Source organism: Scyliorhinus torazame, chromosome 15 (genome assembly GCF_047496885.1).
Source record: "Scyliorhinus torazame isolate Kashiwa2021f chromosome 15, sScyTor2.1, whole genome shotgun sequence".
In the NCBI taxonomy this organism is placed as follows: domain Eukaryota; kingdom Metazoa; phylum Chordata; class Chondrichthyes; order Carcharhiniformes; family Scyliorhinidae; genus Scyliorhinus; species Scyliorhinus torazame.
This window is the reverse complement of record NC_092721.1, coordinates 184,835,521-184,850,228: the sequence shown is the minus strand read 5'-3', so window position 1 is coordinate 184,850,228 and position 14,708 is coordinate 184,835,521. Positions and strand designations below refer to the sequence as shown.

Genomic DNA, 14,708 nt, shown 5'->3' with positions numbered 1-14,708 from the left:
AGCCTAGCCTGCCATTCAATAATGGTATGACTGATCTGTTGTTTCGAATTCCAAATTCTCTTCTATCCCCAATATCATTTGATTTCCTTACCTAACAAATATCTATCTACCTCTGCCTCAAAAATATTCAATGACCCGGCCTCTTCGGCCTTTCAAGGCAGAGTTCCAAAGTCGCACAACACTATTCAGAAAAATAAATTCTCCTAATCTCTGTCCTAAAAGGACAACATCTAATTTTAGAACTGTAGCCCCCTAGTTCTGGACTCATCCACAAGAGGAAACTAGTGTCAAGTGTTCCACATCAGCATGGTAGCAGTGGTTAGCTTCACAGTTGCTTCACAGCGCAAGGGTCCCAGGTTCGATTCCGGCTTGGGTCACTATCTGTGCGGAGTCTGCACGTTATCCCCATGTCTGCGTGGGTTTCTTCCGGGTGCTCCGGTTTCCTCCCACAGTCCAAAGATGTGCTGTTAGGTGAATTGGACATTCTGATTCTCCCACTGTGTACCCGAACAGGCGTTAGAAAGTGGTGACTCTGGGCTTTTCACAGCAACTTTATTGCAGTGTTAATGTAAGCCCGCTTGAGACAATAAAGATTATTATATTATTATGAATGGTATTTAAGGGGTGGCAAGTGGCGCAGTGGTTAGCACTGGGACTGCGGTGCTGAGGACCCGGGTTCGAATCCCGGCCCTGAGTCACTGTCCGTGTGGAGTTGGCACATTCTCCCCGTGTCTGCATGGGTTTCACCCCCACTACCCAAAGATGTGCAGGTTAGGTGAATTGGCCACACTAAATTGCCCCTTAATTGGGAAAAAAAATAATTGGGTACTCTAAATTCAAAAAAATAAATGGTATTTAATAGTATTAAAATAATGGTCTTGATTGAATTGGTTGAGCTTCCACATCACATTGCTGGTCTACGCGTTCCCTTTTCTCATGGTCATCTCCGTATTGTCAGACTGTATACCTGACATTTAAATTATGTTTTTAAAAAAAATATGTTTATTAAGAACTTTTAACAAAATTTTCAACCGTACAAAACAACCCCCCCCCCCCCCCCCCCCCCCCCCCCCCCCGTAACACAAAAGAAAGAAAGCTCGCATAGCAAGACATGAACATGGCAAGTCAATATGATACAGAGCTTTGTACACTGGATTCCTCCCGTACATATCTGTTTCCCGGATCATTCATGTATTTTCTTGCTCAAATGCCCCCCAGAAAGGCCCCCCCCCCCTCCGGGTTGCTGCTGCTGCTTTCCGACCTTCCTCTAACGCTCCACGAGATAGTCTAGGAACGGTTGCCACCGCCTGTAGAACCACTGCGCAGACCCCCTCAAGGCAATCTTTATCCTCTCCAACTTGATAAACACTGCCATATCATTTATCCAGGCCTCCACGCTGGGGGGCTTCGCCTCTTTCCACATGAACAAGATCCTTCGCCGGGTTACTAGGGACGCAAAGGCCAGAATGCCGGCCTCTTTTGCCTCCTGCACTCCCGGCTCGTCCACTACCCCAAATAGTGCTAGCCCCCAGCTTGGCTTGACCCGGACTTTCACCACCTTAGATACTGTTCCTGCAACTCCCCTCCAGTGCCGGGCATGACCAAAACATATGGACATGGTTCGCCGGACTTCCTGAGCACCTCCCACATCTGTCCTCCACCCCAAAGAACCTACTCAGCCTCGCCCCCGTCATATGCACTCTGTGAAATACCTTAAACTGTAGCAGGCTAAGCCTGGCACACGAGGAAGAGGAATTAACTCTACTTAGGGCATCAGCCCACAGCCCCTCCTCAATCTCCTCCCCTAGCTCCTCTTCACGTTTACCTTTTAGCTCCTCTTCACGTTTACCTTTTAGCTCCTCTACCAAAGCCTCCCCCTCTTCTTTCATCTCCTGGTATATCGCCGACACCTTGCCCTCCCCGACCCATACGCCCAAAATCACCCTGTCTTGAATCCCCTGTGCCGGGAGCAGTGGGAATTCCCTCACCTGCCGCCTCACAAACACCCTCACTTGCATATACCTGAAAGCATTTCCCAGGGGTAGTCCAAATTTCTCCTCCAGCGCCCCTAAGCTCGCAAACGTCCCGTCGATGAACAGGTCCCCCATTCTTCTAATCCCTGCCCGTGCCAGCTCTGAAACCCCCCGTCCATCCTCCCTGGGACAAACCGATGGTTATCCCTGATCGGGGACCACACCGAGGCTCCCATCGCTCCCCTATGTCGTCTCCACTGCCCCCAGATCTTTAACGTTGCCGCCACCACCGGGCTCGTGGTGTACCTTGTCGGCGAGAGCGGCAGCGGTGCCGTCACCAGCGCCCCCACCAGCGCCCCCAGCTCGTTCCTTTGCAGGACGCCATCTCCAACCTCTTCCACGCCGCCCCTTCTCCCTCCCTCACCCACTTACGGATCATCGCCACGTTGGCTGCCCAGTAGTAGCCACCCAGATTCGGCAACGCCAACCCTCCTCTATCTCTGCTACGCTCCAGGAACCCCCTCCTTACCCTCGGGGTCTTGCTCGCCCACACAAATCCCATAATGCTCCTGCTTACCCTCTTAAAGAAGGCCTTGGTAATCACAATTGGGAGGCATTGGAATACAAAAAGAAACCTCGGGAAAACCACCATTTTAATCGACTGTACCGTGCCCGCCAGCGAGAGTGGCAACATGTCCCACCTTTTAAAGTCCTCCTCCATCTGTTCCACCAGCCCCGTCAAATTAAGTTTTTGCAGTCCCCCCCAGCTCCTAGCTACCTGAATCCCCAAGTATCGAAAGCTCCTTTCCGCCCTCCTCAACGGTAGTTCTTCTATCCCTCTTCCCTGATCCCCTGGCTGCACCACAAAGAGCTCACTCTTTCCCACATTGAGCTTATAGCCCGAGAAGTCTCCAAACTCCCTTAGGATCTGCATGACCTCAACCATCCCCTCCACTGGATCCGCCACATACAGCAACAAGTCGTCTGCGTACAGCGACACTCGATGTTCCTCTCCCCCTCGGACTACCCCCTTCCATTTCCCCGACTCCCTTAACGCCATGGCCAAAGGTTCAATTGCTAATGCAAACAGCAGAGGGGACAGGGAGCACCCCTGCCTCGTCCCTCGGTACAGCCGGAAATACTCCGACCTCCGCTGGTTCGTGACCACACTCGCCACCGGGGCTCTGTACAGGAGCTTAACCCAACTAATAAACCCTCCCCCGAACCCAAACCTCCTCAATACTTCCCAGAGATACACCCACTCTACTCGGTCAAAGGCCTTCTCCGCGTCCATGGCTGCCACAATCTCTGCCTCTCCCTCCACCGATGGCATCATTATCACATTTAGGAGCCTCCTGGTATTTAGCTGCCTACCCTTTCCGAATCCCGTCTAGTCCTCGTGAATCACCCCTGAGACACAGTCCTCAATCCTCGTAGCCAACATTTTTGCCAGCAACTTAGCATCTACGTTGAGGAGTGAGATCGGTCTATACGACCCGCATTGCAGTGGGTCTTCATCCCGCTTCAAGATCAAAGAGATTGTCGCCTCCGACATTGTCGGGGGCAGGGTCCCCCCCTCCCTTGCTTCATTGAAGGTCCTTACCAGCAACGGGGCTAACAGGTCTACATACTTCCTATAAAGCTCCACCGGGAACCCATCCGGCCCTGGGGCCTTCCGCGCCTGCATGCTCCCCAGTCCTTTAACCAGCTCCTCCACCCCAATTGGCGCCCCCAGACCAGCCACCTCCTGCACCTCCACCCTTGGGAACCTCAATTGGTCCAAGAATCGCCGCATCCCCTCTTTTCCCCCTGGGGGCTGGGACCTATACAGCTCCTCGTAAAAGGCCATAAATGCCTCATTCACTTTCACCGCACTCCGCACCGTAGTTCCCTTGCCATCCTTGACTCCACCTATTTCCCTCGCTGCCATCCTCTTACGGAGTTGATGTGCCAGCACCCGACTCGCCTTCTCCCCATATTCATATATCGCCCCCTGTGCCTTCCTCCACTGTGCCTCTGCCTTCCCTGTGGTCAACAGGTCGAACTCCGTCTGGAGACTTTGTCTCTCCCTGAGTAGTCCCTCATCAGGAGCCTCTGCATATCTCCTGTCCACCATTAAAATCTCCCCCACTAACCTCTCCCTTTCCCTGCCCTCTCTCTTCGCCCTATGAGCCCTGATGGAGATTAACTCTCCCCTGACCACCGCCTTCAGCGCCTCCCATACTACTCCCACCTGCACCTCCCCGTTGTCGTTGGCCTCCAAGTACCTTTTGATGCACCCCCGCACCCTCCCACACACTTCCTCGTCTGCCAGCAGTCCCACATCCAACCGCCACAACAGACGTTGGTCCCCCTCCTCCCCCAGCTCTAGCTCCACCCAATGCGGGGCGTGGTCTGAAATGGCTATGACCGAATACTCCGTTCCCTCCACTTTCGGGATCAATGCCCTGCCCAAAACAAAAAAAATCTATCCGGGAGTAGGCCTTATGTACATGGGAGAAAAAATAAAATTCTCTGGCCAAAGGCCTGGCAAATCTCCACGGATCTACTCCCCCATCTGATGCATAAACCCCATGAGTACCTTGGCCGCCGCCGGCCTCTTCCCCGTCCTAGATCTGGAACGATCTAATGCTGGGTCCAACACCGTGTTGAAATCCCCACCCATTATCAAGCTCCCTACCTCCAAGTCTGGAATACGCCCCAACATCCGTTTCATGAATCCAGCATCGTCCCAGTTCGGGGCGTATACATTTACCAATACCACCTCCGTCCCCTGCAACCTACCGCTCACCATCACGTATCGGCCTCCCTTGTCCGCTACTATGTTCTTGGCCTCAAACGACACCCGCTTCCCCACCAGTATTGCCAGCCCTCTATTCTTCGCATCCAGCCCTGAATGGAACACCTGTCCTACTCATCCCTTCCTTAACCTGACCTGATCTGCCACCTTCAGATGTGTCTCCTGAAGCATGACCACGTCTGTCTTCAGTCCCTTTAGGTGCGCGAACACTCTGGCCCTCTTAACCGTCCCGTTTAGGCCTCTCTCATTCCACGTGATCTACCGGATTGGGGGGGCAACCCCCCCCCCCCCCCCCCCCCCCCCCCCCCCCCCCCCCCCCCCGCTGACTAGCCATCTCCTATCTTAGGCCAGTCCCGTGCCCGCGCTTCCGCACCCTCCAGTCCCCCCGACGGGGAACCCCCGCCCCGACCACCTCTTCCATTTTCAGTTTCCCCCATAGCCAGTGCAGCAGCAACCCTATTGTCCCCCCCCTCTCCCCCCTCCCTGCTAGACCCGCATCTAGCTCTTTTGCTCCCCCCACAGTACTTCCGTGAGTCAGCTGACTTCTGCTGACCCCGGCTTCCCCCGCCTTCCCGTTGATCTCCCCGTGTGGGAGTCTCTCCTCCTTACCTTCCTCCATCCCCCCCCTCCCTAGCGCGGGAAAAAGCCCGCACTTTCCTGAGCCAGCTGCGCCCCCTGTGGCGCAGCTCCTGCTGAGGCCTTATCCCAGTTCCCCCCATCCCCGAGTCTCACCTCCCTCCAGCACCGACGCCCACATTTCCCACTATCTCGTCAACAGAATTTTTTTTTAACAAGAACTCTTCCCACATCCCCCTCCATCATCCCACCCATGAAACATTCTTTACCCATATTTACAACCCCGTATACAGTCAACATCCCCCCCACAACCACAGCCCCTCAGTTCGAGTCCAATTTTTCCGTTTGGATAAAGGTCCAAGCCTCTTCTGGCGTTTCGAAATAGTGGTGTCGGTCCTGATAAGTGACCCACAGTCGCGCTGGCTGCAGCATTCCGAACCTGACTCTTTTTTTGTGCAGCACCGCCTTGGCCCGGTTGAAGCCAGCTCTCCTCTTTGCCACCTCCGCACTCCAGTCCTGGTAGACTCGGATCACCGCATTCTCCCATCTACTGCTCCGCACCTTCTAGGCCCATCTCAGGACACTTTCTTTGTCTGCGAAGCGATGGAACCTCGCCACTATCGCCCTTGGCGGCTCATCAGCCCTGGGTCTCCTCGCCAGGACCCGGTGAGCACCTTCCAGCTCCAGGGGGCTCGGAGAGACCTCCGCACCCATCAGCGAATGGAGCATCGTGCTCACGTACGCCCCGGCATCAGCTCCCTCCACTCCTTCGGGGAGACCCAGAATCCGGAGATTCTTCCTCCTCGACCTGTTCTCCAGGACCTCTAGTCTCTCGGCCCACCTCCTGTGCACCGCCTCGTGCGCCTCCATCTTTACCGCCAGGCCCAAGATCTCATCCTCGTTCTCATTAGTTTTATCCCTCAACTCACGGAGCTCCACTGCCTTGGCCTTCTGGGTCTCCTTCACCCCCTCGATCGCCAACAGCATTGGCGCCAGCACCTCCTTTTTAAGCTCCTCCACACAGAGCCTGAGGAATTCATACTGGTCCGGCCCCCATGCTGCTCGATCTCCGCCCTCCGCCATCTTGTTTTTTTCCCCTCGATTTTGCCGCTGCTCCAAAGCCTTTTTCTCCGACGCTCCACCGCTAATCGCTGCCATACAACATAAGGGGGACCTTACTTCACCTTCCCACACGGGATTCAATCAAAAAATTTCCGTTGGGGCTCCTCTGGAGAGCCCAAAATTCCGTGATAGCGGGAGCTGCCGAAATGTGCGGCTTAGCTCCACATCGTCGCAACCAGAAGTCCCATTTAAATTATGGTTGAAATCAAATATTCTACATATGGGCTTTTGGAAGATTGAAGCCATTGTTCCCTCCCTTGCCAAGAAATGCCAACTCTTGAGATCCACTCTATCTCCCAACCTGGCTGCTTTTTATAGCTGAAACAGATGGCACGTAGCATCCAGAAAATGTACATAGGAATTGGGAGCAGGAGTAGGCTATGCGACCCGCAAACCTGCTTCACCTTTCGGCAGGATCACCGTTCATAGAATCCCTACGGTGCAGAAGGAGACCATTCGGCCCTCAGAAAGAGTATCTTACTGAAGTCCGCTCACCCTATCCCTGTAATCCCGCAACCCCACCGTAACCTTTGGACACTAAGGAGCAATTTAGCATGGCCAATCCACCTAACCTCTTTTATGTTTCAATAACTCATTCTTCTAAACTCCAATGGACACAGGCTATGCAACCTTTCCTCATATAACCCCACCAACCCAAGAATCTGTGGAGTTAACCTTCTTTGAACTGCTAATATTCTGTGTTCTGTTTGACTAAGAGTGGAACCTTGAACCCCAAGTCTTTTCAACCACCAAGAAACTTCACCTCTGTTCCAACATTATTCATTGCCAAGATCTTTATTGACTCTAGAGCTGACTTTTCCTGCATGGTCCTGCCTGCCTTCTAAAATTCACCATCCGTAAACTTTGAATTGAGAAAAACGTTGTCACTTGCACTTTGTTTCACGTTAAATATACACGAATGACCAAAATCGCAACACCAAAAGCAGGTTTCGCAACTCCAGGTTGGTTTTGTGTTCAAGCAGTCATCCTAATCCTATGTGCCGATTCTGTTTCTAGTTCATTTATCTTCCTTTTCCTTCAGCCGTGTGTCGAACCTAGCTCCCCATCACCCAATTTGTTGTTTACTGCTTCTCTTCCACATTCCTTCAAAAACTTTGTGTCTACTTATTGGAACTTTATAATAAGTCCCTCTTGTCCTTCCCCTTTTCAAGCAGATTGATAAAGCTAGAGACAGCACTATGCTTGACAGTTCGCTTCATTTGTTACTGGCAAAACATTTTCTTTAAGCATTCATACTGAGCAATGCACGTCAGCCTAATACCTAACCACTCACGCACAAATTTTAGTGAGGAACTATAAAGATGACATCTCCAAACATGCTCTGACCATTGGGCCTCGAAGGCAGCAGCAGTTTCTTTCTAAGTTTAAAAAAGTACATTATTGCTTTGCTAAGATTTTTTTTTTTACGAACTTCCTGCTGGATGGATGCAGCACTCTGATACCTTATGACCATCAAGTCATTGAAACTGTTTGCACACAGAGATGGGAGACCGTACATCTTTTCACACCATACTGATTCATCCTATTGTTGCTTTTCCTGAACCATCCTATAAATGATCTTTGATGCATCCTCTCATAGTAGTGTTGATGTTTTTTTTTACATTGCAACAACTTCTCCCTTTAAACTCCCTGTTGAGATGAAAATCATGTGTTTTGAAAGATTTCTGACAGTAATCCAAAGAATTTTCTTCTTCAATCTTAATGCTTTGAATTCTATATTTTCCCACCTAGCTTAATTTCATTTTATTCATTTATGGGATGTGGGCATCACTGGTTAGAATAGCATTTATTGTCCATCTCTAGTTGGCCTTCAGAAGGTGGTGTTGAGCTGCTCTGAGGAGAGGTTAGTTAAACTTGGCCTGTTCTGGAACGACGGAAGTTGACAGGTGACCTGATAGAGGCCTATAAGATTATGAGTGGCATGGACAGAGTGGATTGTCAGAGACTTTTTCCCAGGGTAGAGGGGCCAATTACTAGGGGGCATAGGTTTAGAGGAGATGTACGAGGCAAGGTTTTTTACACAGAGGGTAGTGGGTGCCTAGAACGCGCTGCCGGAGGAGGTAGTGGAAGCAGGGACGATAGTCACGTTTAAGGGACATCTTGACAAATACATGAATAGGATGGGAATAGAGGGATATGGACCCCGGAAGTGTAGAAGATTTTAGTTTAGACGGGCAGCATTGTCAGCGCAGGCTTGGAGGGCCGAAGGGACTGTTCCTGTGCTGTACTTTTCTTCTTTGCGAGGCAAAGGGTGGTAAATATATGGAACTCGCTGCCAGGGTGGTGGGAGCAGGTACGATAACTACATTTAAGGGGCATCTAGACAAATATATGATAGAGTGGGAATGGAAGGATACGGACTCCGTAAGTGCAACCGGTTTTAGTTTAGGCAGGTACTATGGTGGTGCAGGCTTGGAGGGCCGTAGAACCTGTTCCTGTGCTGCATTGTTCTTTGTTTTTTGATTTCTTGAACTGCTCCTGTCCCTGAGGGGTAAGTACACTCACAATGCTGTTAGGGAGGGATTCCAGGATTTTAACCCAGCGACAGTGAAGGTATGGTGATATATTTCCAAGTCACTATGGTGATGAGGTGGAGGGGAAGCTCCAGTTGATGGTATTCCCAGGTATTTGCTGCTCTTGTCCTTCTAGATGGTCGTGGGTTTAGAAGGTGCTGCCTATTGGGTGGCATGGCAGCACAATGGTTAGCACAGTTGCTTCACAGCGCCAGGGTCCCTGGTTCAATTCCTGCTTGGGTCACTGTCTGTGCGGAGTCTGCACTTTCTCCCCGTGTCTGTGGGTTTTCTCCCACAAATCCCGAAAGACGTGCTTGTTAGGTGGATTGGACATTCAGAATTCTCCCTCTGTGTACCCAAACAGGCCCGGAGTGTGGCGATTAGGAGATTTTCACAGTAACTTCATTGCAATGTTAATGTAAGCCTACTTGTGACAATAAAGATTATTATTATTAAGGAACCTTGGTGAGTTCCTGCAATGCATCTTGTAGATTGTTCACACGGCTACCAGGGTTCGTTGGTCGTGGAGGGATTGAATGTTTGTGGAATGGGTAGCAATGAAGCAGGCTGCTTTGTCCTGGATGCTGTTGAGCTTCTTGGGTGTTGTTGGAGCTTTTTATTTTTGTGGGGGATGGAGGGGGGGTCAAAAGTAAAGTTACTTGCCACAGGATCCCTCGCCTTTGAATTTTTTACATGCCTACTTTAATATAATATATGTGGTCCTGAAATTTATCTTTCTTTATCAGGCAAAGGTAGGCTTTTGGAGAACATTATTTAAACTAATTCTGTCTACATTCTAGCCGTGTGTTTTTAAATAAAATACAATAAATTAAATAAAAGTTTTTTTGTTCTCCCCAACTTCACCTTTAGAAGCCTTCTCAAATGGCCGCTTTTGCTAACCTTCCCATGTGACTCTTAATGTAATTCTTTAAGTATGCCAGTAATATTCCTTATATTTAAGATCTTGTATCAGATTTCACCATATAGCATCGTCCCCCACTTAAAATATTGTCCTTCATTAGCTTGGCTGCTTCAACAGAAGCCTACTGCTACCCCTGTCCCATTATTCTCTTGACACATTTGCTCTAAACTGTCCATTCCCCTCTCTGGTAACTATCTGATGATAAACCATTCATATTTGACCCACAAAGTGCTTCCGACCACATATCCACTCCATCAACAAGACCACCTATCTCCACTTCTGTTATTTCGCCTGACTTTGATCTGCTTCGGGCAGCATGGTAGCACAGAGGCTAACACAGTTGCTTCATAGCTCCAGGGTCCCAGGTTCGATTCCCGGCTTGGGTCACTGTCTGTGCGAAGTCTACACGTTCTCCCCGTGTCTGCATGGGTTTCCTCCGGGTGCTCCGGTTTCCTCCCACAGTCCAAAGATGTGCAGGTTAGGTGGATTGGCCATGATAAATTGCCCTTGGTGTCCAAAAAATGTTAGGTGTGGTTACTGGGTTAAGGGGTGGCAGCGTGGGCCTAAGTAGGGTGCTCTTTCCAAGAGCCGGTGCAAACTCGATAGGCCGAATGGCCTCCTTCCGCACTGTAAATTCTATGTTCTATGCTTCAGTTACTCTGCGTCTGAAACGTGCATTGATGATGCTGTTTCCTCTATACTTAATGTTTCCAATGCTCTGTTGACTGACTTCACATCTTTTACCCTACATCAACTTTACCTCATCCAAAACATTGTCGATATCCTAACTTGCAAGAAATCCCAGTCACCCATGATCCTTGTACTTTATTAGCTACCTTATCTGATCCAGCAATGACAGAATTTCACAATGTTCATCCTTGTTTTCAAATTTCTACATGGCCTGGCTCTTCCTGATCTCTCTCATCTCCTCCAGCTCGTCAACATTTCCAGATATCTTGCGTATCTGGATTTTAGCCATTGCACCGTTGATGGTTTTATCTTCAGCTGTCTGGGCCCTAGGCTCTTGAATTCCCTTATTATACCTCCCCTCTCTTTCTACTTCTCTCTTCTCCGTTTTCTCCTTTAAGATGTCCATTAATACCTACCTGTCTTTACTGTTTTCTGTCCTAATATCTGTTGTGACTTGCATGTCAAATTTTTATTGGCGCTGCCCCTGTGAAGCGCTTTCTAAAATTTTGTTATGTTAGACACAAGGGATAAATGCAAATTGTTGTGTAAATGTAACTGCCGTTAAGTTCTGTTTTGCTTTTTTGCAATTGGTGGAGATGTATTTAAAATATGGACATGAACCTGATTTACACGCCTAACCTTATTTGGCTATATTCAACAGCGCGATGCAATTGATCGGTTTTGTAATGAGATGAAGAGACTATGTCATGCTGAGAGGAGGCGAGACTTTGTTTCAGAAGCTTACCTTCTCACACTGGGAAAATTCATTAACATGTTTGCTGTATTGGATGAGTTGAAGAACATGAAATGCAGTGTGAAAAATGATCACTCTGCGTACAAACGGTGAGTCTTCATTTTGTAGTTTTTCTGAAGTAGTTGTATGTTGGTACCTGAGGCCTGAAATTTGTATTAATAATTTCATCTATTTTAAAAACAGAATACTTTTGAGATGCAATGTCAAAGTTAATTCAAAAGTTGTAATATTGGTACATATTTTAAAAAGTATGGGAAGAGAATGGATTGTGCAAATTTATCAGGTGCATTTCCTGAGTAATATTTAAGAGGAGCAATTTTTGATTAACTGCAGTAACCACTCGAGTAAATCAGAAGTTGGAACCTTTCTGACAACATTGGGATAGAAGGTATTGAGTTTAAATCTAGTTATTTATTTTGCAAAGGGCTTGATTGAATAGGGGCATCTTACAGGTAGAATTTCCTGAATGGGACTGCTCAGGCAAGTTGAGCAGTACCGCACTTATATAATTCCTGACAGGTTAAGGAGTCATGAGAAGGGAAAGAAATAAAGATTAAACTCGCAACTTTCAAATTGGGTGAAAAACCTAATTCTGTTGTAAAATCATAAATTTAATGGACGTTACTAAATTAAATTAATTCTTAGGAAGTTTAAAAGTTATTTTTACATAACTAATCTGTTCCCTTTACCTGTTAAACCATAATGACTTGAAGAGCAAAATAAAAACAGAAAATCTCTGATCAACATTTAGTTGACCATATGCAAACTTAACAGATCCCAAGTGGTTTTGTGTTTTGTTGACTAAATGTGTCTTTCATCAGTGTACTGTTAAGACTTGAAAGCACTGGTATACTTCACAAACCTCTAATTGTGACTCGAGGTAGGTTAACTTGTGGAGGCACTGCATCATGTTAGCATAATTCCAGTGTTATCATCTGCACTTCAAACTAAAGAGAGCAGGAGTGAATTGAAAATCCTCATTGTTATTAGCCTTATTTTTTTTTGTTGCTAACAATACAGGCAGTACAATTCATTATTGCAGTAAACATCAATTTCATCAGAGGGCAGTACTAACCACTCATTTTGAATTATGTTAAATTTGATTTGTGATTGTGTTGTAATAATTGCTCTGCTTCATAATGGTGAGACAATTCCAATTTTAAATGGTAGAAAGGGGTAGTTAAATGTGAAGGAACTTAAACTGCATATGCACCAACTGTATAAATGTTTTGTTATGTATAATAATGACTTTGGGACAAATACTGAATCACTCACTGCAGCTAAACTTTATTTCAGAGCTGCTCAGTTTCTTCGTAAAATGTCAGACCCACAATCTATACAAGAATCACAAAATCTCTCCATGTTTCTTGCAAACCACAACAAAATTACTCAAGTAAGTGTGTTCTATACAGTCAGTTTTGGTAACTTAGCTTTTACTGGGCCTTTAAGAGGGACTCTGAGTTGTTACTACTTGTTTTTACCAATCTATTTACTAAATGGGCAAACTATTTGAAAATGCAAATTTACCATCTGTACTTCATGCAAAATATTATCGTTGCGTTATTCTGTCATTCAGGGTCCTATTTTTTTGCTTGAAGTTTAAAGCTTGAATAAAATAGTACTGTATTGAGCAGAGACTTTGACTGGATAGTGGGTTCCCAAACTGGGTGCCGTGGGGGTCCGAGAAGAGGTGAGGTGGGGGCGGTGAGGTGTGTGTGCATGTGAGAGTGAGGTGGGTGTGGGTGAGGGTGGGAGGGTACTCCCATTTAAAAATAACAAAAAGGTGAGACTTTAAAGCATTTGTTGAATAGCAGAACGTTGAAAATTATGATGTGGAGATGCCGGCGTTGGACTGGGGTGAGCACAGGAAGAAGTCTTACAACACCAAGTTAAAGTCCAACAGGTTTGTTTTGAATCACTGGCTTTCGGAGCACTGCTCCTTCCTCCGGTGAATGAAGAAGGAGCAGTGCTCTGAAAGTTAGTGACTCGAAACAAAACTGTTGGACTTTAATCTGGTGTTGTAAGACTTCTTACTTGAAAATTATAATACATTGAGGACATAGAAACATCTTTCAAGTTTATTTTTATATGTTTATATCTGTTGTGCAATAATCATTTTTTGTGACTTAATTCTTCAATATAAGAATGTTTCTCAGGGGTTACTTCAGTACTCTTGGGAGGGCAAAAGAGCTCTGTGGCTGGAAAAGTTTGGGAAACCCAAATATTTTGTTTTGTAATGCTGCTGTAACACACCTTGGGATTTAGTTCAGTTAAAGGCTCTGTATCTATAATACGTTTGTGAACTGATGGAGGTGACAAGTGTGGAGTGAGAAATCAAGTTCTACACATAGTCAAGGTAAATAAATTTATTAAAAAAGGGAAAATAGTTAAGGTAAGTAAATTTATTTAAAAAAGAAAATTGAGAGCAGTAACTGTAAAAAGAAGCAACACTTCTGTTGTCAATAGTACCTTCTTGCAACGTTTCACATAGTAATTATGTTTGGAGCAGAGTAGCATTCCCTGACAAATATGACAACTGTGCTTCAGCAGCAAAGTCTTACAAACACAATTCAGGAAAATGATCAGTTGATTTGTTGTTCGTGCCATTTTCTGAGGGAAGAGCATTCACCAGAAAGCGTGTTCCATTTTGAAGTCATGCCATTTGATCTCTTGCATTCATCTAAAAACATAAATGTTACTTCGATTTAGAATTATCCGAAAGGCAATGCATCTGATAATGCAGCTCTTGCTCAGTATCTCCACTGAATTGTCAGTCTCGATCTTGTGAATGTAATCACCTCCAGTTGTGCAGCTCCCACAAACCTTTTATCACAAGAAGATAAAAATGAGCAGGCAATGAAAATAAATTGGACAAACAGTGGCATAATTTATATAAAACATAGCATTTTTATTTGAATAAATACATGTATGTAGAAGATTCAAGTTATAACACTTTCACTTCTGAGTTAGAAAGTTGAGTTTGAGTCAAGTTCTAGTACATGAGTACACAGATCTAGACTGAAAATTCTGACAGAGTGATGCATTTTCCGGTTGCGTATTAAGGTAAGTGGTCAAATCATACCACCCTACTGTCCTGTTCTGGTGTATTTAAAAGAACTTGGCGCTTTTCAGCCAATCTTATTCAACATTCATTTCTCAACCAGCAGAATAGCTGCTCTTTCGTGTCATTGCAGTTTGTGGGATCTGGCTTTGTGCAAATTGGCTGCCCCACAATAACAGTAACAATATCACAAAGGTAATTTATTGGTTGTTAAGTGCTTTGGGAGGTCCAAAGGATGTGATGGGCACTATAACTTGCTTAGACCAGCTTAAGGTA

At 46.7% G+C, this 14,708-nt stretch overlaps 1 protein-coding gene across 2 annotated transcripts in view; it reads left to right on the top strand.

Moving 5' to 3' along the window:
- The window catches only part of cyfip1 (cytoplasmic FMR1 interacting protein 1), a 275,966-nt gene that overhangs the window by 74,883 nt on the left and 186,375 nt on the right, over positions 1–14,708 (top strand). For both annotated transcript variants that reach the window (XM_072477252.1, XM_072477253.1), the window contains exons 6-7: positions 11,279–11,460; positions 12,668–12,764. In XM_072477252.1, the coding sequence (XP_072333353.1) occupies positions 11,279–11,460; positions 12,668–12,764 (279 nt within the window). The remainder of the gene's footprint in view (positions 1–11,278; positions 11,461–12,667; positions 12,765–14,708) is intronic.